This window comes from Zootoca vivipara, chromosome 9 (assembly GCF_965207765.1).
Source record: "Zootoca vivipara chromosome 9, rZooViv2.hap1.1, whole genome shotgun sequence".
In the NCBI taxonomy this organism is placed as follows: Eukaryota; Metazoa; Chordata; class Lepidosauria; order Squamata; family Lacertidae; genus Zootoca; species Zootoca vivipara.
The window spans coordinates 54,862,315-54,880,859 of record NC_142592.1 but is presented as its reverse complement, the minus strand read 5'-3'; the positions used below and the strand labels follow the sequence as shown (position 1 = coordinate 54,880,859).

Sequence of the window (18,545 nt, the reverse complement as noted above, 5' to 3'; positions counted from 1 at the left end):
TAATCCACTTTCCATTACTTTCAATGGGAAAGTTCGCTTCAGTTTATGAACGCTTCAGTTTAAGTACTTCGCGGACCGTCTGGAACAGATTAATCCACTTTCTATTACTTTCAACGGGAAAGTTCGCTTCAGATTATGAACGCTTCAGTTTATGAACAGACTTCTGGAACCAATTGTGTTCATAAATCGAGGTACTGTACCACTGTATGGCATTTTAGTACAAAGCAACTGTGTGGGACAATATACAAACACACACGAAGACCCCACCCCTCCCCCACTCCCCGGCTTATCCCTGTGACTGGTCCCACTGTGTCTTAACTTATCCCGTCCCCTCCTCCCCCCAACCCCCACCCAGGCGAGTCAGTACCTCCATTCGGCCTAGTCTGTAAAGGCTTCGGCCTAGTATATAAACGGGAGCCGAGGTGCTGTTGAGAGAGAAGGTTTTATAGGTGCAGTACCAGTGTAGCCGCCGCTAGAGGTCGGTGGTTTGCAACCTGGTTCTTTTCCCAGCATGCATTTTTGAAACACTGGGTTTTGGGGTTTTTTACCTGGCACAGGTGTGACATCTGTCTTTGAAAATGGTACGGGGTCACTCTCATATTCACATGCGGCATTGTGTCAAAATTTGAACGCAATTGGTCAAGCGGTTTTGGTGAAATGTGGATACTAACTGACATGGCCAGTTTACATTTATATATATATATACAGTCGTACCTCGGGTTACGACCACCTCGGTTTGCGAACAGTTCGGGTTACGAACTGCGCAAACCCAGAAGTGTTTTCGCCCCGCGTGCGTGCGCAGAAGCGGCACGCGCGCGATCGCGCGCTTTGCGCATGCGCAAAGTGGCGGCGCACATCGCGTTCGGGTTGCGAACTATTCGGGTTACGAACTGCGATCTGGAACGGATCGCGTTCGTAACCCGAGGTATTACTGTATATATAGATGTGTCATGGGTGCCAGCACAAAATGGCTGCCGTGCACAGAAAAAAAAAGGTGGGGTGGGAGGAGGAGAAGAAGAAGAGGTGGAGGTTCACCCCTATATCTTGACTATAAAAGTTGGGTTTTTAGCCTGCTATACATATTGAAAAGTAATGCCCATCCAAGCTGTTTCCCCTTAATAACTTCCCAAGAGTGAAAGCTAATTCTGCCAAGATTCAAGTGAGCTCAGAGAAGCAGATCCTGAGCGTATTACTGCATGGGAGTTTCCTGCTGTCCAAGTATGTCATTATAGAACAAAGCTACTGTGTGGGACAATATACAAACACACACAAAGATCTGAAGGTACCATGATGCAAAGTTGCTGTATCCTTCCTCTGAATGTGCTGCATTCAGGTGCAAAAAAGGTGAACATCCTTTTTTGGTCTTAGATTATTCACTTAAGAATAATAGGCAATAGCTTTTGAACCCCATCTCCCCCAAATTATCTGCTGCCAAGATGGTTTCAAATTTCTGCACATATTTGGGCCTTAGTTGGCAGTTCAGGGGTCTGACTCCCAACTTCTCTGCAGTCTCCCCCAGCCCTGCTTTCCCTGTTGCATGGGAGAGGAGCATAGGAAGCTCCTTATACAAGGTCTACACCAGGCATCCCCAAACTGTGGCCCTCCAGATGTTTTGGCCTACAACTCCCATGATCCCTAGCTAACAGGACCAGTGGTCAGGGATGATGGGAATTGTAGTATTGTAGTCCAAAACATCTGGAGGGCCGAAGTTTGGGGATGCCTGGTCTACACTGTCTGGCAGCAGCTTCCCAATGCTTCAGACAGGAGATATTATTAGTCCTATCTGGCAATGCTGAGGACTGAACCTGGGACTATGTGCCTGCAAACCAGATGCTTTACCATTGAGCTAAGGCCATTCCCCGCAATATATTGCTTATGTTCCAAGGCCCACTAGGGTTGGGAACAGCAGTTGCCAAAACAGACATTTCCATTATATTATTATTATTATTATTATTATTATTAAAAGGGGACCATAACACAAAGGTTTCCCTTTCTCTTGAGTTTTGGACCCAGAGAAAATACCACTTTGGCAATTCTACTAGCAGCAAGATCCTTCTGAGACTCAACCCAGCCGTCTTCTGGTGAACCCTGAGTTGCTGTGTAAACAGTCTGTCTTGATTATCTCCACAGTTACAATAAGGCAAATAAAGTCAAAGCCAAAACACACTATTGAACGGCAATAAGTGTATCAGAATGCAGAGAGTGTCCCTAATTTCCAAAGTGGGCAGACATTCAAGACTTGCTTGGTGCAATTTTTAGCTTTAAGAATAATTATTACACTTCAATGGCAGACTACACAGCCAGTCCCGAAATAAGCAGGCTGTAAACAAGCCGCAAAGGGAATAGGGGCTGGCAATAAGGTTCATTCAGTGTTAAAAATGTAAGCGTGTCTGAACAACCTTTCCTTTGTCCTTTTCTGCACATGTAAGGGGAAAACCTGAGTCAACAGGTGTCCCTTCAAGGGAGTCAGCTCAGTCTTCACACTGGTTCGTTATAAAGGCAAGAGTGGTTCCATTTGAAGAAGGTCTCTGGCATTAGAAAGGGACTTTTAGCCTCCCTCCAGGCAGAAAAGAAAAAAGGGCAGTCTAGCCCTCCCCACTCTGCAGCCTGAAGAGAACAAACTTGGCAACTGTTGAGTTGAGGTCACTCACCAGTCTTACTGCAGCCTGTGCCAAATTAATGCCCTTCAGATGTTTTAGACTGCTGTGGCTGATGGGAGTTGCAGTCCAAACATCACTTGGTTGGCAAAGATTAGTCACATCCATGCCATGCATTTAGAGCACATTTATACCACTTTAACTTGCTATATCATGTGCTCTAACCATTTAAGCGTGGAGTTCCCTGACCGTTATCCAGGGCTAACACCAGACTAGAGTATTTATTGGAGGAACAGTAAAAACAATTTCGCTGTAAACTGAATTCTGGAATGAATTCAAATAGAGCTAGTAACCCCCTTAAACCCATTTCCACCCAATTAATCCCCTCTCTTTACCCCAACTAATATTGCCAAACTGTTGTTCCATGAGCCCTTCAATCCCACCTTTCCTACTTACCATAACATCTATCATTCATTCATTTATTTAAAATTATTAGTACGTAACTTGTTACCTAACAGGTCTCCAGGAGACTTTACCGAAGAACATATTTAAAAATTGCTAAGTTTAACGTAAAACATCTTTATTCGTAGTTTTGTTCTGTTTCATTTTTACATATATCCCCTCCCACATTCTGTTATGTCCTTTTATTCAACCTGCACACAATGATTTTGGCCACAGGCCTGGTCTTTCAGCATTAATCTAAGTTTAGGTCACCTCACCATCTCCACAAGGTTGGCTACAGCTGAAACTCAAAAGGCTTGAGTTGTAGAAGTAGCCTCCAGGGCTTGCTAAAAAATCCAAAATGTTAGCAAGCACATAAGAAGGGAAAATTGCACCCAAATAGTTGAAGTGAAGTCCACCAGTTTTATGAAGTTATGACTGAAAGCATTAAGCAACATTATCTTTTAAGCATAAGCTACTAGTTCAGACATAGACCAAGCTAGCTGGCATTAACATTTACTGTATACATTCCATTGGTAATCAAGAGCTACTACAGATGTAATGCTTTTCCAACATGAAGATAATCTTAGTGAAGGGGAAAAACATGGTCACACACTACACTGTTAAGTATACCCTTAGGAGATTTTAAATCTACAGCTACAAATGTAAAGTGTAAACGCAACAAACAGATGTTTGCAAATGTCCATTCAAGCATACTTATCATTTACATGTTACATTTACAAGTGCAGAGTTAAAATCTGGAATTTGCTCCCACAAGACGTAGTGGCCATAAACTTGGGATGGCTTTAAAATGAGTTTATTAATGGAGTATGAGGTGGTCAGTGGCTACTAACCGTGATGTCCGTGTATTACCTCCACTGTTGGAGGCAGTGTGTGTCTGAATACTAGTTGTTGGGAATCACAAGTTGAGAGTTCTGTTGCACTCAAGTCCTGTTTGTGGGCTTCTCATAGGCATCTGATTGTCTACTATTACAACAGGAAGATGGCCTATATGATGGACCTTGGTTTGATTCAGTTTGGTTTTTCTGAGGTGCTTATGTAAACTGCATGTTTTTGGGAAGCATTCAAAGTCATTGTTTTCTTTCTTTCTTTTTTACTAAGATTAGGCAACTTTGGCTCAGTTTACACATGCATGTTTGCCACTGGATGACCACAGCATCAATAGTTAACTTGCTTGCATGAAGACTGAAACACAAGATAACTTTTCATATCAGTTGCAATGTATCTTTCCACTGACACTGAGCCACACATTCAGTTGTACAAATGTGAAGAAACCAAGTGATGGGCAGCGGCAAACCTTGGCAATAGTGTGTGAGGCTAAAATCGTGGTGCCTTCCTAAAGACAGGTTAAGGCAGGTATCCCCAAACTTGGCCCTCCAGCTGTTTTGGGACTACAATTCCCATCATCCCTTACAACTGGTCCTGTTGTAGGAGTTGTAGAAGTAGCCTCCAGGGCTTGCTAAAAAATCCAAAATGTTAGCAAGCACATAAGAAGGGAAAATTGCACCCAAATAGTTGAAGTGAAGTCCACCAGTTTTGTGAAGTTATGACTGAAAGCATTAAGCAACATTATCTTTTAAGCATAAGCTACTAGTTCAGACATAGACCAAGCTAGCTGGCATTAACATTTACTGTATACATTCCATTGGTAATCAAGAGCTACTACAGATGTAATGCTTTTCCAACATGAAGATAATCTTAGTGAAGGGGAAAAACATGGTCACACACTACACTGTTAAGTATACCCTTAGGAGATTTTAAATCTACAGCTACAAATGTAAAGTGTAAACGCAACAAACAGATGTTTGCAAATGTCCATTCAAGCATACTTATCATTTACATGTTACATTTACAAGTGCAGAGTTAAAATCTGGAATTTGCTCCCACAAGACGTAGTGGCCATAAACTTGGGATGGCTTTAAAATGAGTTTATTAATGGAGTATGAGGTGGTCAGTGGCTACTAACCGTGATGTCCGTGTATTACCTCCACTGTTGGAGGCAGTGTGTGTCTGAATACTAGTTGTTGGGAATCACAAGTTGAGAGTTCTGTTGCACTCAAGTCCTGTTTGTGGGCTTCTCATAGGCATCTGATTGTCTACTATTACAACAGGAAGATGGCCTATATGATGGACCTTGGTTTGATTCAGTTTGGTTTTTCTGAGGTGCTTATGTAAACTGCATGTTTTTGGGAAGCATTCAAAGTCATTGTTTTCTTTCTTTCTTTTTTACTAAGATTAGGCAACTTTGGCTCAGTTTACACATGCATGTTTGCCACTGGATGACCACAGCATCAATAGTTAACTTGCTTGCATGAAGACTGAAACACAAGATAACTTTTCATATCAGTTGCAATGTATCTTTCCACTGACACTGAGCCACACATTCAGTTGTACAAATGTGAAGAAACCAAGTGATGGGCAGCGGCAAACCTTGGCAATAGTGTGTGAGGCTAAAATCGTGGTGCCTTCCTAAAGACAGGTTAAGGCAGGTATCCCCAAACTTGGCCCTCCAGCTGTTTTGGGACTACAATTCCCATCATCCCTTACAACTGGTCCTGTTAGCTAGGGATGATGGGATTTGTAGTCCCAAAACAGCTGGAGGGCCAAGTTTGGGGATGCCTGGGTTAAGGGAAGCAGGGGCTTTAGGAGAGGTGAGGGGTGAGGCTCTGCCAGGATCCTAGAACCCTCACATCACCTTCCCAAAGCTGGTCTCTCTAGTCTTGGTCCAGCATTCAGGCCATGACACCACACTATAGCTCTCATATATTGTTATATTCTTATATTGTGACTATGGGCTGATCTGGTCTTGAATTAAACATTGCTGATTCTTTTGTGCCCATTTAGTGCTCTGTTTCTACAGTTTACATATTTATTATGTTTTAATACTATGTTTAACTATACATATGGTGCCATTTACAAAGTGACCAGTATAGACAGTGAGCAAAACATACTGTTATGGGCTAGTGGGGGAACAGGGAAGAGGTGTCCACTGACAGTATGTTGTCTGAAGGCTCCCCAAAATGTGTAACTGGCATGTACACTCGGAGCTGAGTGGTGTCTGCAGAAACTAACCGGACTTCACACTTGGACCCTGACTTCACAAATCATTGCTACTTTGCTTCCCCAGGCTCTTGGACACAATAATGAATTCATGGCATAAGTGGAGCTCTAAATTCAGCACCCATTGCTATTATCATGCTCCTGGCAACTAGAGCAGGGTAAGCAAGCAACCCCTATCATGGTACCATTCATTTACTATGAGATGTCAGCAAAGACTGGCAGTTCCTTGCTGCTATTCCAGTATATGCCACCTAGATGTGTGTTTATTACGCTATACCATAAAAAAGCGAAACCCACAAACATTGTTTTATGACACTTAATGTTTTCCATCGCCAAACTCATAGGCAAAGGCCTACAGATATTGTTGCCAGATGAAGAAAGCACAAATAAATGGGTGATGTGACAGAAACATAAAAAGGTGTGGTTTCTCTCCCTCCTCCATAGTACAAGAATTGTGCCTGAAAGCAGTTGCAGTGTCAGCGATAATGGCTTGTCTCAAACAAACTCGCTATTGCTTTGCTAGAATGTACTTTTAAGTCATTGGGTTATATTTCCAAGCTTAATGAATAACTGTGAGATATGCAGGTTGCTATCCATCATGATGTCAATGGAGATAATGCTGCAGTGCCTCTTAGCATGAAAATACTAGATAAGGACTCCTGTGAATGAAAGGAAACCAACACAGCACTGTTGTGTCATCTGTGGTTAAGGAGGATGGGGATAAATTGTATCAATTGCCTCTTTAAATGTCCCCACCCCCACCCCCACCGACTGTTTTAAGAGGCACTGGCCTCTGATCCGTTTCCAGTTCAAGATGCTGGTGGCTTTTCTATAAAGGCCTACATGAATTGGGGCTGCTGGTTCCTGAAGAAATGCCTGCTCTTGCACCATCCTGCCGGCACACTGATAGTCATCTGATGATACTATCCCCAGAGTACTCCTGCTGTCTGAAGTGAGGTGATGGATGACTGGGAAGGGGGCACTTATGGTTCAGATAGTAAGCAGTGTATACATGGAATAATGAAATAATAATAATAAGGCCGTGGTGTCCTGAAACTGGATTTCTCTTGTCAGGCACTTGGAATGATAATCTTTTCAATGCTAGGCAAACACCTTCTTCTTCTTCCAGGGAGGCTTTTAAAATGCTTTGAGATTGTGATTTTTACTGCTGTTTTTATTTGCCCTTTGAGGTTTCAATTGCATGCTTTTTTTTTGTTACTGTATTTTTTTTTGTAAACTGTGCTGAAACCGGATGTCGAAAGGTGGTACAGAAACTCCTTAACATATAATGGAGGCTATGCTCTGCCTCTACAGTAGGAGACAGTAGTGCTTCTGAATAGTGGTTGCTGGTCCTGCTTGCAAGTTTTCAAAGGCATCAGGCGTGGCCACTGTGAGAACAGGATGCTGAACTAGATGGTCCATTGGCCTGATCCAGCAGACTCTTAACTGGCTCTCCCATTTTCCCCCATGGTGAAAGCAGATTAGATCAGGCATAGGCAAACTCGGCCCTCCAGATGTTTTGGGACTACAACTCCCACCATCCCTGATTACTGGTCCTGTTAGCTAGGGATGATGGGAGTTGTAGTCCCAAAACATCTGGAGGGCTGAGTTTGCCTATGCCTGGATTAGATGATATAATGGAAAACATTGGTGGTGGTAGGGAACCTTTTGTTTTTCCTCTCAAATGCACATTCCAGCAAGACAAAAAAGGCCTTGTGAAGGGGTGTGGCCTGAGGACTCCTGAGGGTTTGACACAGAGAGGCAGGCAGGGGGAGAACATAATATTAGAAATTCAACTAGAGTGTATACCAAAGACTCAATCACTGTAATTCTCATGCCTGTTTCCTCCCTACCCCACCCCGTTTTAGGCACAGATGTCTCAACACAGGACATCTTGTGCTCTTTTTACTGCTCGGCACATAAATGGTAACCTGATAATACATGAAAGAGATTTGGCACCTTGGCTGTTTAGCATAAGCGATGTTATTGTTACGGGCCCTCTAAGCTGTGACTCAGTCATCTGTTCTGGAGAGAATCCTTGGCATTTACGAAGTTACGCTTTGACCACTTCCTGCGTTTGTGACTCTTGAACCTCAGCATTTCAGGAGTTCAGAAAGGGCATACCACTGAAAACTGCAACCCCCCATGCTTTCAGAATGACACATTCAGTCGTAACATTATCTTTAACTTACAGTTTTGTCCAGCTAACTGAGGTATTAATTATGAGACAACATAGAAAGTCCTGGTCTGATGTGAGCCCAGAGATCTCTATCTGCAGAATAAATCTAAATGGTATTGAATTAAGGCAATAGATCTGTTTCCAGCAGGATCCTTTGAGTCCCCTAAGGTCATTTCCCATGCTTCATTGACAAAAATTGGTATTGAAAATCCTATAAAGCTGAGACAGGGAGCCTGTGCCCCCCCCCAGATGCTGTTGAATTACAAATCCAAGCATCTCTGACGATTGGCAATATTATCTGGGGCTGAAATTCAACATGACCTGGAGGGCCTCAGGTTCTTCATCCTTGGCCTCAGTATACATGAACTTCTAAGGCTAAGATCATTACCGTATTTCCTGATACAAACTACAAAAGAGATTTAAAGTCTGCACTGCTACTCGCATTGATCAATTGCCCTGGATGCTAAAACTGCAAGGAGTGCTGGAGAATAAGATGCAGAGCAATTGTTGGGGGTCCCAGTTCTAAAGAAGCCCCCAAATGTGTCTTGTTGCAAGTAGAGATGGGCTGGCACTGGAATTTCCAGGCTGGCAGATGAACCTGGTGGGCATTCAGCAGTGGTGCATAGGACTTGGCACAAGATAGAATGCAGCTTTAAGCAAGGGAAGCAAAAAAGCTGTCTTGTATGGTGAAAAGCTAGTTTTGCTAGTTTTCTTTTCTTAAAATCAGCTATTTACTGCTTCTTACAAGTTAAATGAATGGATAAATTAAGAATTTTCTGGTTTACTGAATCTGAAAAAAACAAAACAAAGCCCTTATGCAATTTCCTTGAATGCAAATATGTGAAATGCACAATAATAAAAGTAGAATGAATTTAAAAATACCAGTAAGAAGAAATGAACCTGAAATGTCAGAGCATTGCTGGAGATAGGTTTTGGTTTTTTTTGAGGGCGAGGGGGGAGAAGAGCAGGACGCTTTGCACCACATGGCAGGGCACTGTAGCATGGATGGTTGGGAGTATAGTGAAAGAAAACCAAACATTTATATACTGTACTTCGGTAGATATGCATGTATACTGGATATGCCATCCTGAGCATCTCTTTCATTGTACTAAAAGGAAAATAAGTAACTTGGGACTTTTCTAGGAATGGGGACAGGGAAGTACTGTAGAGATCCAACCAGCATCAAAAAAGGAAGAAAAATAATTATGGAGCTCTATGGTTAACCAGAACTTTAAATATGTGTCATGTGACAACTGTGACAGTATCAAGAGAAAAGTTCATTTCCTCAAATGCTGCAATTCCCTCCTTTGACAGTTCCATAGAAACACAACACATCCTTGGATTAGAAAAGACAAATTAACCAATAAGGTTATCAACAACTACTACCTGTGACAACTATGCTCTACCTCCACTGCTGGAGGCAATATGCCTCTGCACACCAGTTGCTGGGAATCAGAAGGAGAGTGCTGTTGTGTTCATGTCCTGAATGCAGGCTTTGATTGGTATCTGGCTGCCCGCTGCGAGAACAGGATGCTGGGCTACATATCCAGCAGGCTCTTCTTATGCTCTTATCCTTTGCAGTCAGTATAGCAACTACTGTACACGTGAGGGTACGGAAGGAAGTGTGGCAAGAGGAAGGTTAAAAGGCAATTAAAAACAACAACCAGACAGCATCATCTTTAAATAATTTTATAATTTCCTCATGAACTTAGTTTGTGAATAAAAAAAAGGAAAGAAAAAAACTGAACAAAAGTGTTTCTATTATCAAGGCAAAGTTGAATATATAACACAATTTCTTTGCAATTCATTATCCTGTCAGTAACATGACTCCATCAATAAAACACATACAAGTTGAAGGCAGCGTGCGCACTTGCATCACAGACATCTATTATCTCCTGCTGCTGCTCCTTCCAGAAGGAACTCAAAGTATGCCAGACTATATATGCAAAGCTCATCTCCTCCTCTGTTAAAGTGCAACACATCACTTTCCAAATAGTAGAAGATCACTTTCTGTAGTGTATGCATGAGAGTGTGTGTGTGTGTGTGTGTGTGTGTGTGTGTGTGTGTGTGTGTGTGTGTAGGGGTCATCCTACAATTTTTCACTCCCTTTGACAGCTCACTGTGCTGCCTTCACGAAAAATTTGTTAAAACAGATCCTGATGATCTAAATTCAGCATGAGGTAAATGAGAGGGAAGTAGCAATACTGTCCTGGCAGGGATGAATGAACATGATGTTACATTAGCTTTAAGTCATGCCAGCAGCGTCTTCTGGATACAACTCCATTTACTTATACGGAACCTAAAGAAGAACATGAACTTTTGATATGCATAAATATGCTTAGATCTAGCATACCAAATATCACTGAAGGACAGAAGACTAGCTGAGAGAAGCAAAACCTGGGAAATATTTGTATTTAGGAGGTGTCCACTGAAACTAGTATTAAGCCAAATCCTGGGTTCCCTCAACAGGGTTTCCCAAACTTTGGCTTCCAGCTGATTCTGGACTACATTTTCCATAATCCCTGACCACTGGTCCTGCTAGCTAGGGATGATGAGAGTTGTAGTCCAAAAACAGCTGGAGACCCAAGTTTGGGAAACCCAGGTTTACAAGGTGAAATGATTGAGAGATGCCAAGACTCACCCTAAGCCATGAAAGATGCCTAAAAAACAAATTAAAGGAAGAATATCAATTAAGCTTGGCTTAATGTTTATATCCCATATTAACAAAAATGTATCCCAGCATTCTCAACTTTGATTTCTGCTGCAGCAATGGACAGTGAATTAAATAGACAGCAGCACAGGAACATAGGTAATCTCAAACTGAAAGGGTTACTGATATCCCCCAAATTTACCAGGATTTTAAAAAGAGGTACATTCATGTAAAATAAATTAAGATATGGCTAGTAGCAACAGTATTTGTGATATGCAGATTTATGTTGGCCATACCCTTTAAAAGTAGATTAAAAAGATTCCATCCCACTGGTGCAGAAAAGAATGGCAAGCCCTTTGTTGTAAGATTCTGAATGCACCTTTTCAAAAGTGGGTACATACAAAATAACACACAAATAAAGTGGGACTGACATAAATGAAGGTGCATTAAGAAATACTAAGTAGTTTGCGTGTAAAAAATAGAGACTAAAAGAGTGTGCAAAAATGCTGCAATGCATCCCTTCTATTTAAATTTGCAGTATTAAAGCCCCAGAGATATCAATGGAAAAAGTAGTTTCTAATGCTGCCCCTTCCTGTTTTTGAAAGGTCATCCATACATTACAGTATTGGGAGAGGGGTAAAATCAGGAGTTAACAACATTGCTAAGAAGGCCACACTGGTTTGGTCTTCCTTGGTCTGTCAAAGGCAATTGAAAGGTACCTTGAACCTAAAAAATCCATTTCCTTATAAAACTGGGAGGAGTTGTCCAGAACTTTGCCTTTTCATATTTTGAATTCCTTTGGATGATACATTTAATTTTTTATATTTTTAATACACAACTTTTTCATTTCTACTTCTATCTTTTTTTTATTTAAAACTGGACAACAGACACACATTGTCGGTAATTGTCCCAGCCAGAGGACCACACAGACAATAATTGACAAGCAGAGAACAAAACAGGAAAATAAAAAATAAAAAATATACCCCTGAAAAAGGAAAGGGGAAATACCAATGATGACAGGGTTACAGCACTCGCCACACACACTGAAAAAAGTCAGTATTCTTATGATTACACTTTTGACACTAAAAAGTTTGGAAATGCTTTTATTTTCTTTTTTAAAAAAGGTCAACAGACACAGCCATTTTGTTCAGAAGGATAACGGCTTTCCTCTACAAATGGAAAAAAGTTAAAAAATATTGTATTATAAAAACAGCACCTGCTGCACTGACAAGACTGAGTGATTGGCATGAGAAGAGTTTTGTCTTGTCAATTCTGGCAGCTCCCATCCACCAATTGCCTGACTTCCCAATTCCACTCCCACCACTAGGGGCAGTATTATTAAATCAAGAACCTGTTTTCCATGACTGTTTAGTTCTCTGAAGTAGCACCTTCTAACTCCAACTCTTTTGACATTTTCACTCAAGTCACTCCACGAACCCATGCTCAGTTGCTAGCACAGAGGTGTGAGATAGGAGGAAATCAGTGTTCCATTAACTTAGTGTTTCAGATATAAGAATTTTCCAAAACGGAATGCTCCCTGAATGTTAGAATAGAGAAAAACAGATGCCTAAAACTCCCATACTACATATTTCACAGTGATCTTCCAAAATACACCAAGAAGACCCAAATACACTGGTATTTGATAGCACACACTCTAACCATTTCGTTCAGTTTTGGATTTTTAGAGTTTGGCATTTTTTGAGTGAAAGCAATAGCAAAAGGCAATAATCATAGCAGACCCCAAACATGAAAAAGACATTTCACTAAGATGTGTCTCTTATTAGTTTTTTGAACATTAGTAGCTAGTGTCACTGTACAATTCAGAGTCTGAAGTGCCATTTATTTTATTATTTTAAAACACCTGGATTTGATAGAATTGGAAGCAGAATCTGGATTCCTTGGGAGCATTAAGCAGTCCAATTAGGATGTCAAGAAATTACCTAGATTGTCCAGAGAGTTTTAATAACTGCATCAAATTTAAGACAAACTGCTCCACTACTCCCTCTATAGGGGGTTCCTGAAGTTTATAACCACCTTTTACATATTAGCATCTTTATAGCTTGAAAAAGCAACACCACATTCCTTCAATACAACCAAGCCTTTTTATAATCTGGCAACAAAAGTATATGGCCATTGCTAGTGTAAAACAAGAGATTTTAGAGTCCCCTGATAAGAGGCTATTTCTGAAAGCTGGACTGAATAACAAGGAAGGTGCGGAAACAATACGTTTCTAGCACAACTGTCCAGAGCTGTATTTTCTGTGGTAGATCTCACTCATTTCAGATATGGCAGATACAAAAATCTTCCAGAGCTGTGATAGTGTAGTGGCAGTCAGATTGCCACATATAACCCTTTTGGATATGCACATTTTATATCTCATATAACGTTAACAATGTTAACCAGACCCACAAGGCAGTCAACTATCTTGCACTCTTCTGTTAAAGGAAGCAAGTTGAAGCAGGCCAGGTTCAACAACATTTCATGGCCAACACCTTGTATTTAAGGCTCCACAGTTCCTAGAGAAATGCAGAGAGACAGGACCTCTATCCAAATGGCATCAAGGAGATTATCTGCAATGGCACACTGCTGATAAAGTCAGGTGATTGTTCCAAGATAAGATCTTGCTTATTCTCTCTCTTTCTCTCTCTACTTTACTGAGGGATTAGATCATTTTTTTACTGGGAGCTTAGGCATTAGGGTGACAGGACTCTGAGCTCATGGAATGGGGTGGGAAAGTTGTGTGCATGGTGGTGGGATAAGAGAGGAGTTGAAAGAGATGCATACTCCAGGCTTGGGCTTGGAGAGGGAGGGGTTCAAACAGCAGGTGTGCTGCTGGGTGACAGAAACCAAATGGCCAGTGTGGGAACTGGCTCTGTTTCACAAATCCCCTCCTCCCCTGAATCACATGCTGTGAGTAGAGTGGAGTGTAAACAATGGGCTTTATCCCAATTTCATTTTGGTGGACCCTGTACACACTGCCTTGCGAATGGCATCTCTCTGCTTAAGCTGCTCCTGCGTCTGTAGTAGCACAGCCACATGGCGGCAGCTGAGTTAAAGTCTCCAAAAATACTAGCATGGAGAACTCCGGTTTATGTGATTTATGCACAGTGCCAGAAGCACATGGGGATGAAGTATCAACCACAAGCAACTATCTCCATCTCCACTCCCAAAATTTCAGCAACACCCCTGCCCCCAAAGCCACTATCAAAGAGCATCTGAGTAAGAGGTTTACAAGCAGAAGTCATTTCAACCGCTGATAAGGAAAATTCCATAGCTTCCCCCACAGAGAGAGTGGATTGTTTTACAGCAGGGAACAAGGGCAGCTGGAGACGCGGCCATATAACTTAATAGGATAGCCTGGGAGTGGTGGTGGTGGGAAGATGTTAGGCCTGAAGGCTGAGATGGTTTTACAGGCAGCATTAAATCCCTACAGTGAGTAATTAGGGATGAAGAAGAAAAGGCTATAAGGGAGATTTCAAAACAACAGCTCCTATCAAAATGTGCTGACTCAAAACAATGGGGGCAAAGGCGCGGTTCTGGTATGAGGCATGGCTCAATGGTATGTACAGTCACTGTCTACATGCCTTCCGGTAAAGGCAATTTCAACCTTGAGAACATTCAAGTCTCTCCCCCCGCCTGCCTTTCTGAGAAAAAGCATCAGCCTCAGGCTATTAATGCCATCAGCTCTAAAACTATCATTCCGGATCTCCAAAGTCCTGAAGGTGCTAACTAAGACAGCAATGTGAATTTCTCATCAGAAAATCCACATGAGAAACACTGTTTGACATTCCAAACCAATCTTATTCATACGATATCTCCTTTCTGAGGTATCCCCAGGTTCCTTCTCCTGCATGAGAATGAAAGGAAGAAATGGAGCATCTTGAAGAACTGACTGCATCCTTTCATTTTCAAAGGCATAAACTATGTGTATAAAAAGTAGCAATAAAGGATTCATAGAGTGCCTAGAGGACTCTTGATTCAGTCAGAGAGGCTCCTGATTGGGGATACTGAGGCTGGTTCAATGTCCGTGGGTTGAAGATGGTAATGACTGAACAGTAACTTTATAGAAAATTATTCCTTGCTACATAGAAAATAATGTCTTAGGGTGTGGATTGCCAAATTGGAAAGTTGCACTGGTGGAGAGGGGATACTGTTGAAGGGGAAAAGAAAAAGGCTTTGAGAGAGTGTCTGCTTTCTAAACTTTGAATGCATGGGCCTATCCATGTATAAATTGCTTAAGCTGGAAAAGCCAAGCATGGTGATTTGGGCTATCATCATAGAGGTAAACGAGTTAGGAAAGCATTGTAAGGAACAGTGATCTTTTCTCTTATTTCTTTAAGTTCAGAATCCTAACTCTTTCTTCTATGTCTGCTCCAAAAGATTCTATTAATCCTGAAATCTGCAAGAATAAAAATCAAAAACAGTTCCTCTCAGGAAGAAATAACCTGATACCAGAGTTCTTGTGAATGCCTGAAGAATGACACTATGCATAAAATGCTGCCCGGAATAAAACTGCATTTTCACAATTAGTGCAAAACACGTGAATAGCCAGTTTCCTATTTATGAGCCTGTGAATTTGGATACATTAAGAGAATGCCATTTAGAGAAACTATCTTGAGTTTACTCAATCTTTGGTGAGTGTTGTAGAAGATAGCAGTAGGGGCGACCATATCTAGTACTCTTGGAGCTTTATAAGCTATCTAGTAGCTTATAAAGTAAACCCCTAAGAAATCAGAAATAGATAAAAATGAGAAGTCATGCATAAAGAGAGCACCCTTCAAATGAGAATGCAAAGCTATGTAGAAAAGGTTCTAAAATTTGCCAGAAGAGCAAGAAACTTGACTAAAGAAAACACAGGAACCTGCCATCTAGCTTAGTAGTGTTGACTGGCAGTGGCTCTCCAGGGTTTCAGGTAGGATCCTTCCCCAACAGCCACATGCATTTCATAGCTATTTTGGTAAACAAAAACAAGGCTTACAATAGGCAGAAAACCAGAGAAAACATGTTTCCCATTCTTACTCAATTGAAGTTACCAAAGAGAACAAGGGATTCTCCTCACCACCCATCTCCTTGTAACAACTTCTGCTTTTAGGATAAAACTCCTGTGCAGACATAGACAGCATACCTTGAGCTAGCTAAATCAATGTTGGCCAACTGTGGGCCGCTATCAGAGCATACTCAACTTCCCCCATAAAGGAAGGTAGGCCAAAGATTTCTACTAACTGGAAAAAAAAAATCAAGGCAAGTGTTCTCCTGCCACCACTTCAAGGATCACCAGAACTACTTGTGTCCAATATATTGCCACTTCCATGCTTTCTGAACTCAGTAAATTTCTGAGCAGACGTATCCCAAAGCCAACAGGAAAAGTAACTGGGAGGCATATTCCAAAGAAGAAAGGCAGTGAGAGGATGAATGCAGACATGAATCAGTATCTATAAACTGGAAGAGCGGAGATAGGTTCATTTGTTTCTTTTTATAAAAAGGTGCACCAAAAGTTTCTGTTTTCTCCCCCTCCCCACTTTCACACACTTCTGCATCCTCATGACTCCTTGGACTGACCGGGCTTGGCCCCCAGGCATGCTGCTGCTAGGGGGCTAGCACTGGCTTCGGTCATGATGACTCTTCAAGTGCATTGACAACTTGCTCCAGGATGTCAGGGCAGTGATCGGCTATCTGCTGTAGAATGGCATTGGCAAACTCTTGTAGCTCTGCACTGTCCCTCTCACCTTTTTCCAGCTCATTGTGAAGCTGCAAAAAAAGAAAAGAAAAAGGACAGAATTAAGTAAGCACATGTTTGTGTATTAAAATGTCACACCAGCAAGTAGTCCTTAGTCTGTCCTCCAAATGTATACCAAACAGGGAATCCCTATAGACACAACCACATGCAAAATATAATGCCTGGCCTGGGGCAACCATATTGACAGATGTTGCTTTCCAGTGAAGCTTCATGCAAGCACACAGGAGATAAAAAAATGGACAGCATAGTTGCTGAATAACATTTTATTTGCTCTGAGCAGTTGCACCTGTAAGGGGCACCTTGGATGGAATGTTTTAGAACATTTGAAAAGTCATCTATTAATGCATAAACCATCATCCCCTCCTTTTTACAGCTCACCTTTCCACAATAAAGGTCCACAAGCTGATTTACAGCACTCCAAAAAACCACCTAGTTTTCACCATCCCTTTGCATGTCTGAGTAAAGACCACAATGATAAATTATGAAGCAAAAGGTATAAGAGAGGTATAGAGAGATGGAGAAAGAAGAGAATTAAAAGGGGGGAAACACCAATGTATAAAGGGAAAAGTTCTTAACATATTGCCCACAAAAAGTAATATTCTCAAAACATCATTGGGTTCCTAGTTCCTACCACATTACTGAATGGCCACTACCATCTCTCAGGCTATTTATTTTTAAAAGGTAGTAGTTAACCTCACTCTGCAATTTCAATTCAATACAAACAATTCTACCAGAAAGAAAATTGCCATGTGCAGATTCCAAATGTGTGCTAGATAAGATGCAAGTAAAGAGAACAAAAAGGTAGCTTTCAACATTTGAGGGAAGAATGATGAGATGTTTGCATGTGAAATCTACAGAGAAATCAGCTATATAGCTGCAAATGTTTTAAGTGTGTTTTAAGTGCATTATACAAATGTGAACTAGATGGCAATGGTGAGCTTATGGCAAATTCAATATATTTTTCAAAATGTTTTTTGAAAAAAAGCATTTTTGCAGCATTTTTAAATATGTGTCTAGATTCCACCTGAGTCTACCAATAGACTGGGGATACATGACTGAGAGCCCCGGTTTCCTTCCCCACTCCAAGCTATGGTGAGAATTCCATGTATGCTGGTTTGTGGAAATGACAAAGGACAAGAGATAGTTCAGAGGTAATTTGAGAGTATAGGCGCTGACAGGTTCTTAGCATATATCACGGGAGGGGGGACCACATTGTTTCAAGCAAGCAGCACAGCTGTGATCTATATGTGACATCTTTATACTACATAGGACAGTGGCACTCTGTGCACTTTTGGTGGGTAGTAAACCCGAGTTATGTTCACCAGATTAAGCGGCATTCTTCTCTAAACCCAAAAGAAGCAAAAAATGGTCAGCATAATGCTTAATTGTAATGCATCTTAACTAAAGGTAGCCAAAGGGGCTTCCCCTGCACCAATACTTCTGTTTCCTAAGGTTCAGTGCATATTTCAAAAATTATATATTATATATTTATTTATACTCCACTATTTCCCCTCCCTTATTTGTAAGGCAGCTTACAAATAAAATAAAAACAATTAAAAACATAGGGGAGGAACAGTAATTAAAAATAATTAAACATTAATAGAATTAAAACAATTATCATATATTTACATCTATTATGTATCCCGTAGCTATCCAGTGGCTGGCCATTTAAAATCCTGCAAAGAATTTCTGATCTCACCCCCAATATCTCTCTTATCTTCCACAAGCATGGTATGCATTTTATTACAAATTGGAATGCAAGTACTATGTACTTTAAAGCAGAGTGGACTGACTTCAGGACTGTGGGATCTACTTTTTTATGCTAGAATGCAGAGGTCCTCTAACCAAAGACAAGCACAA

At 41.2% G+C, this 18,545-nt stretch overlaps 1 protein-coding gene across 11 annotated transcripts in view; it reads right to left on the bottom strand.

The window, feature by feature from the left end:
• Positions 1-9,971: 9,971 nt before the first annotated feature.
• Positions 9,972-18,545, bottom strand: part of ERC1 (ELKS/RAB6-interacting/CAST family member 1) — a 172,634-nt gene continuing 164,060 nt past the window's right edge. For 8 of the 11 annotated variants that reach the window (XM_035127943.3, XM_035127945.3, XM_088652360.1 and 5 more), the window contains one exon: positions 9,972-16,696. In XM_035127943.3, the coding sequence (XP_034983834.3) occupies positions 16,559-16,696 (138 nt within the window). In that variant the 3' untranslated portion in view covers positions 9,972-16,558. The remainder of the gene's footprint in view (positions 16,697-18,545) is intronic. The other 3 variants (XM_035127941.3, XM_088652367.1, XR_015945907.1) reach the window with 3 other exon arrangements.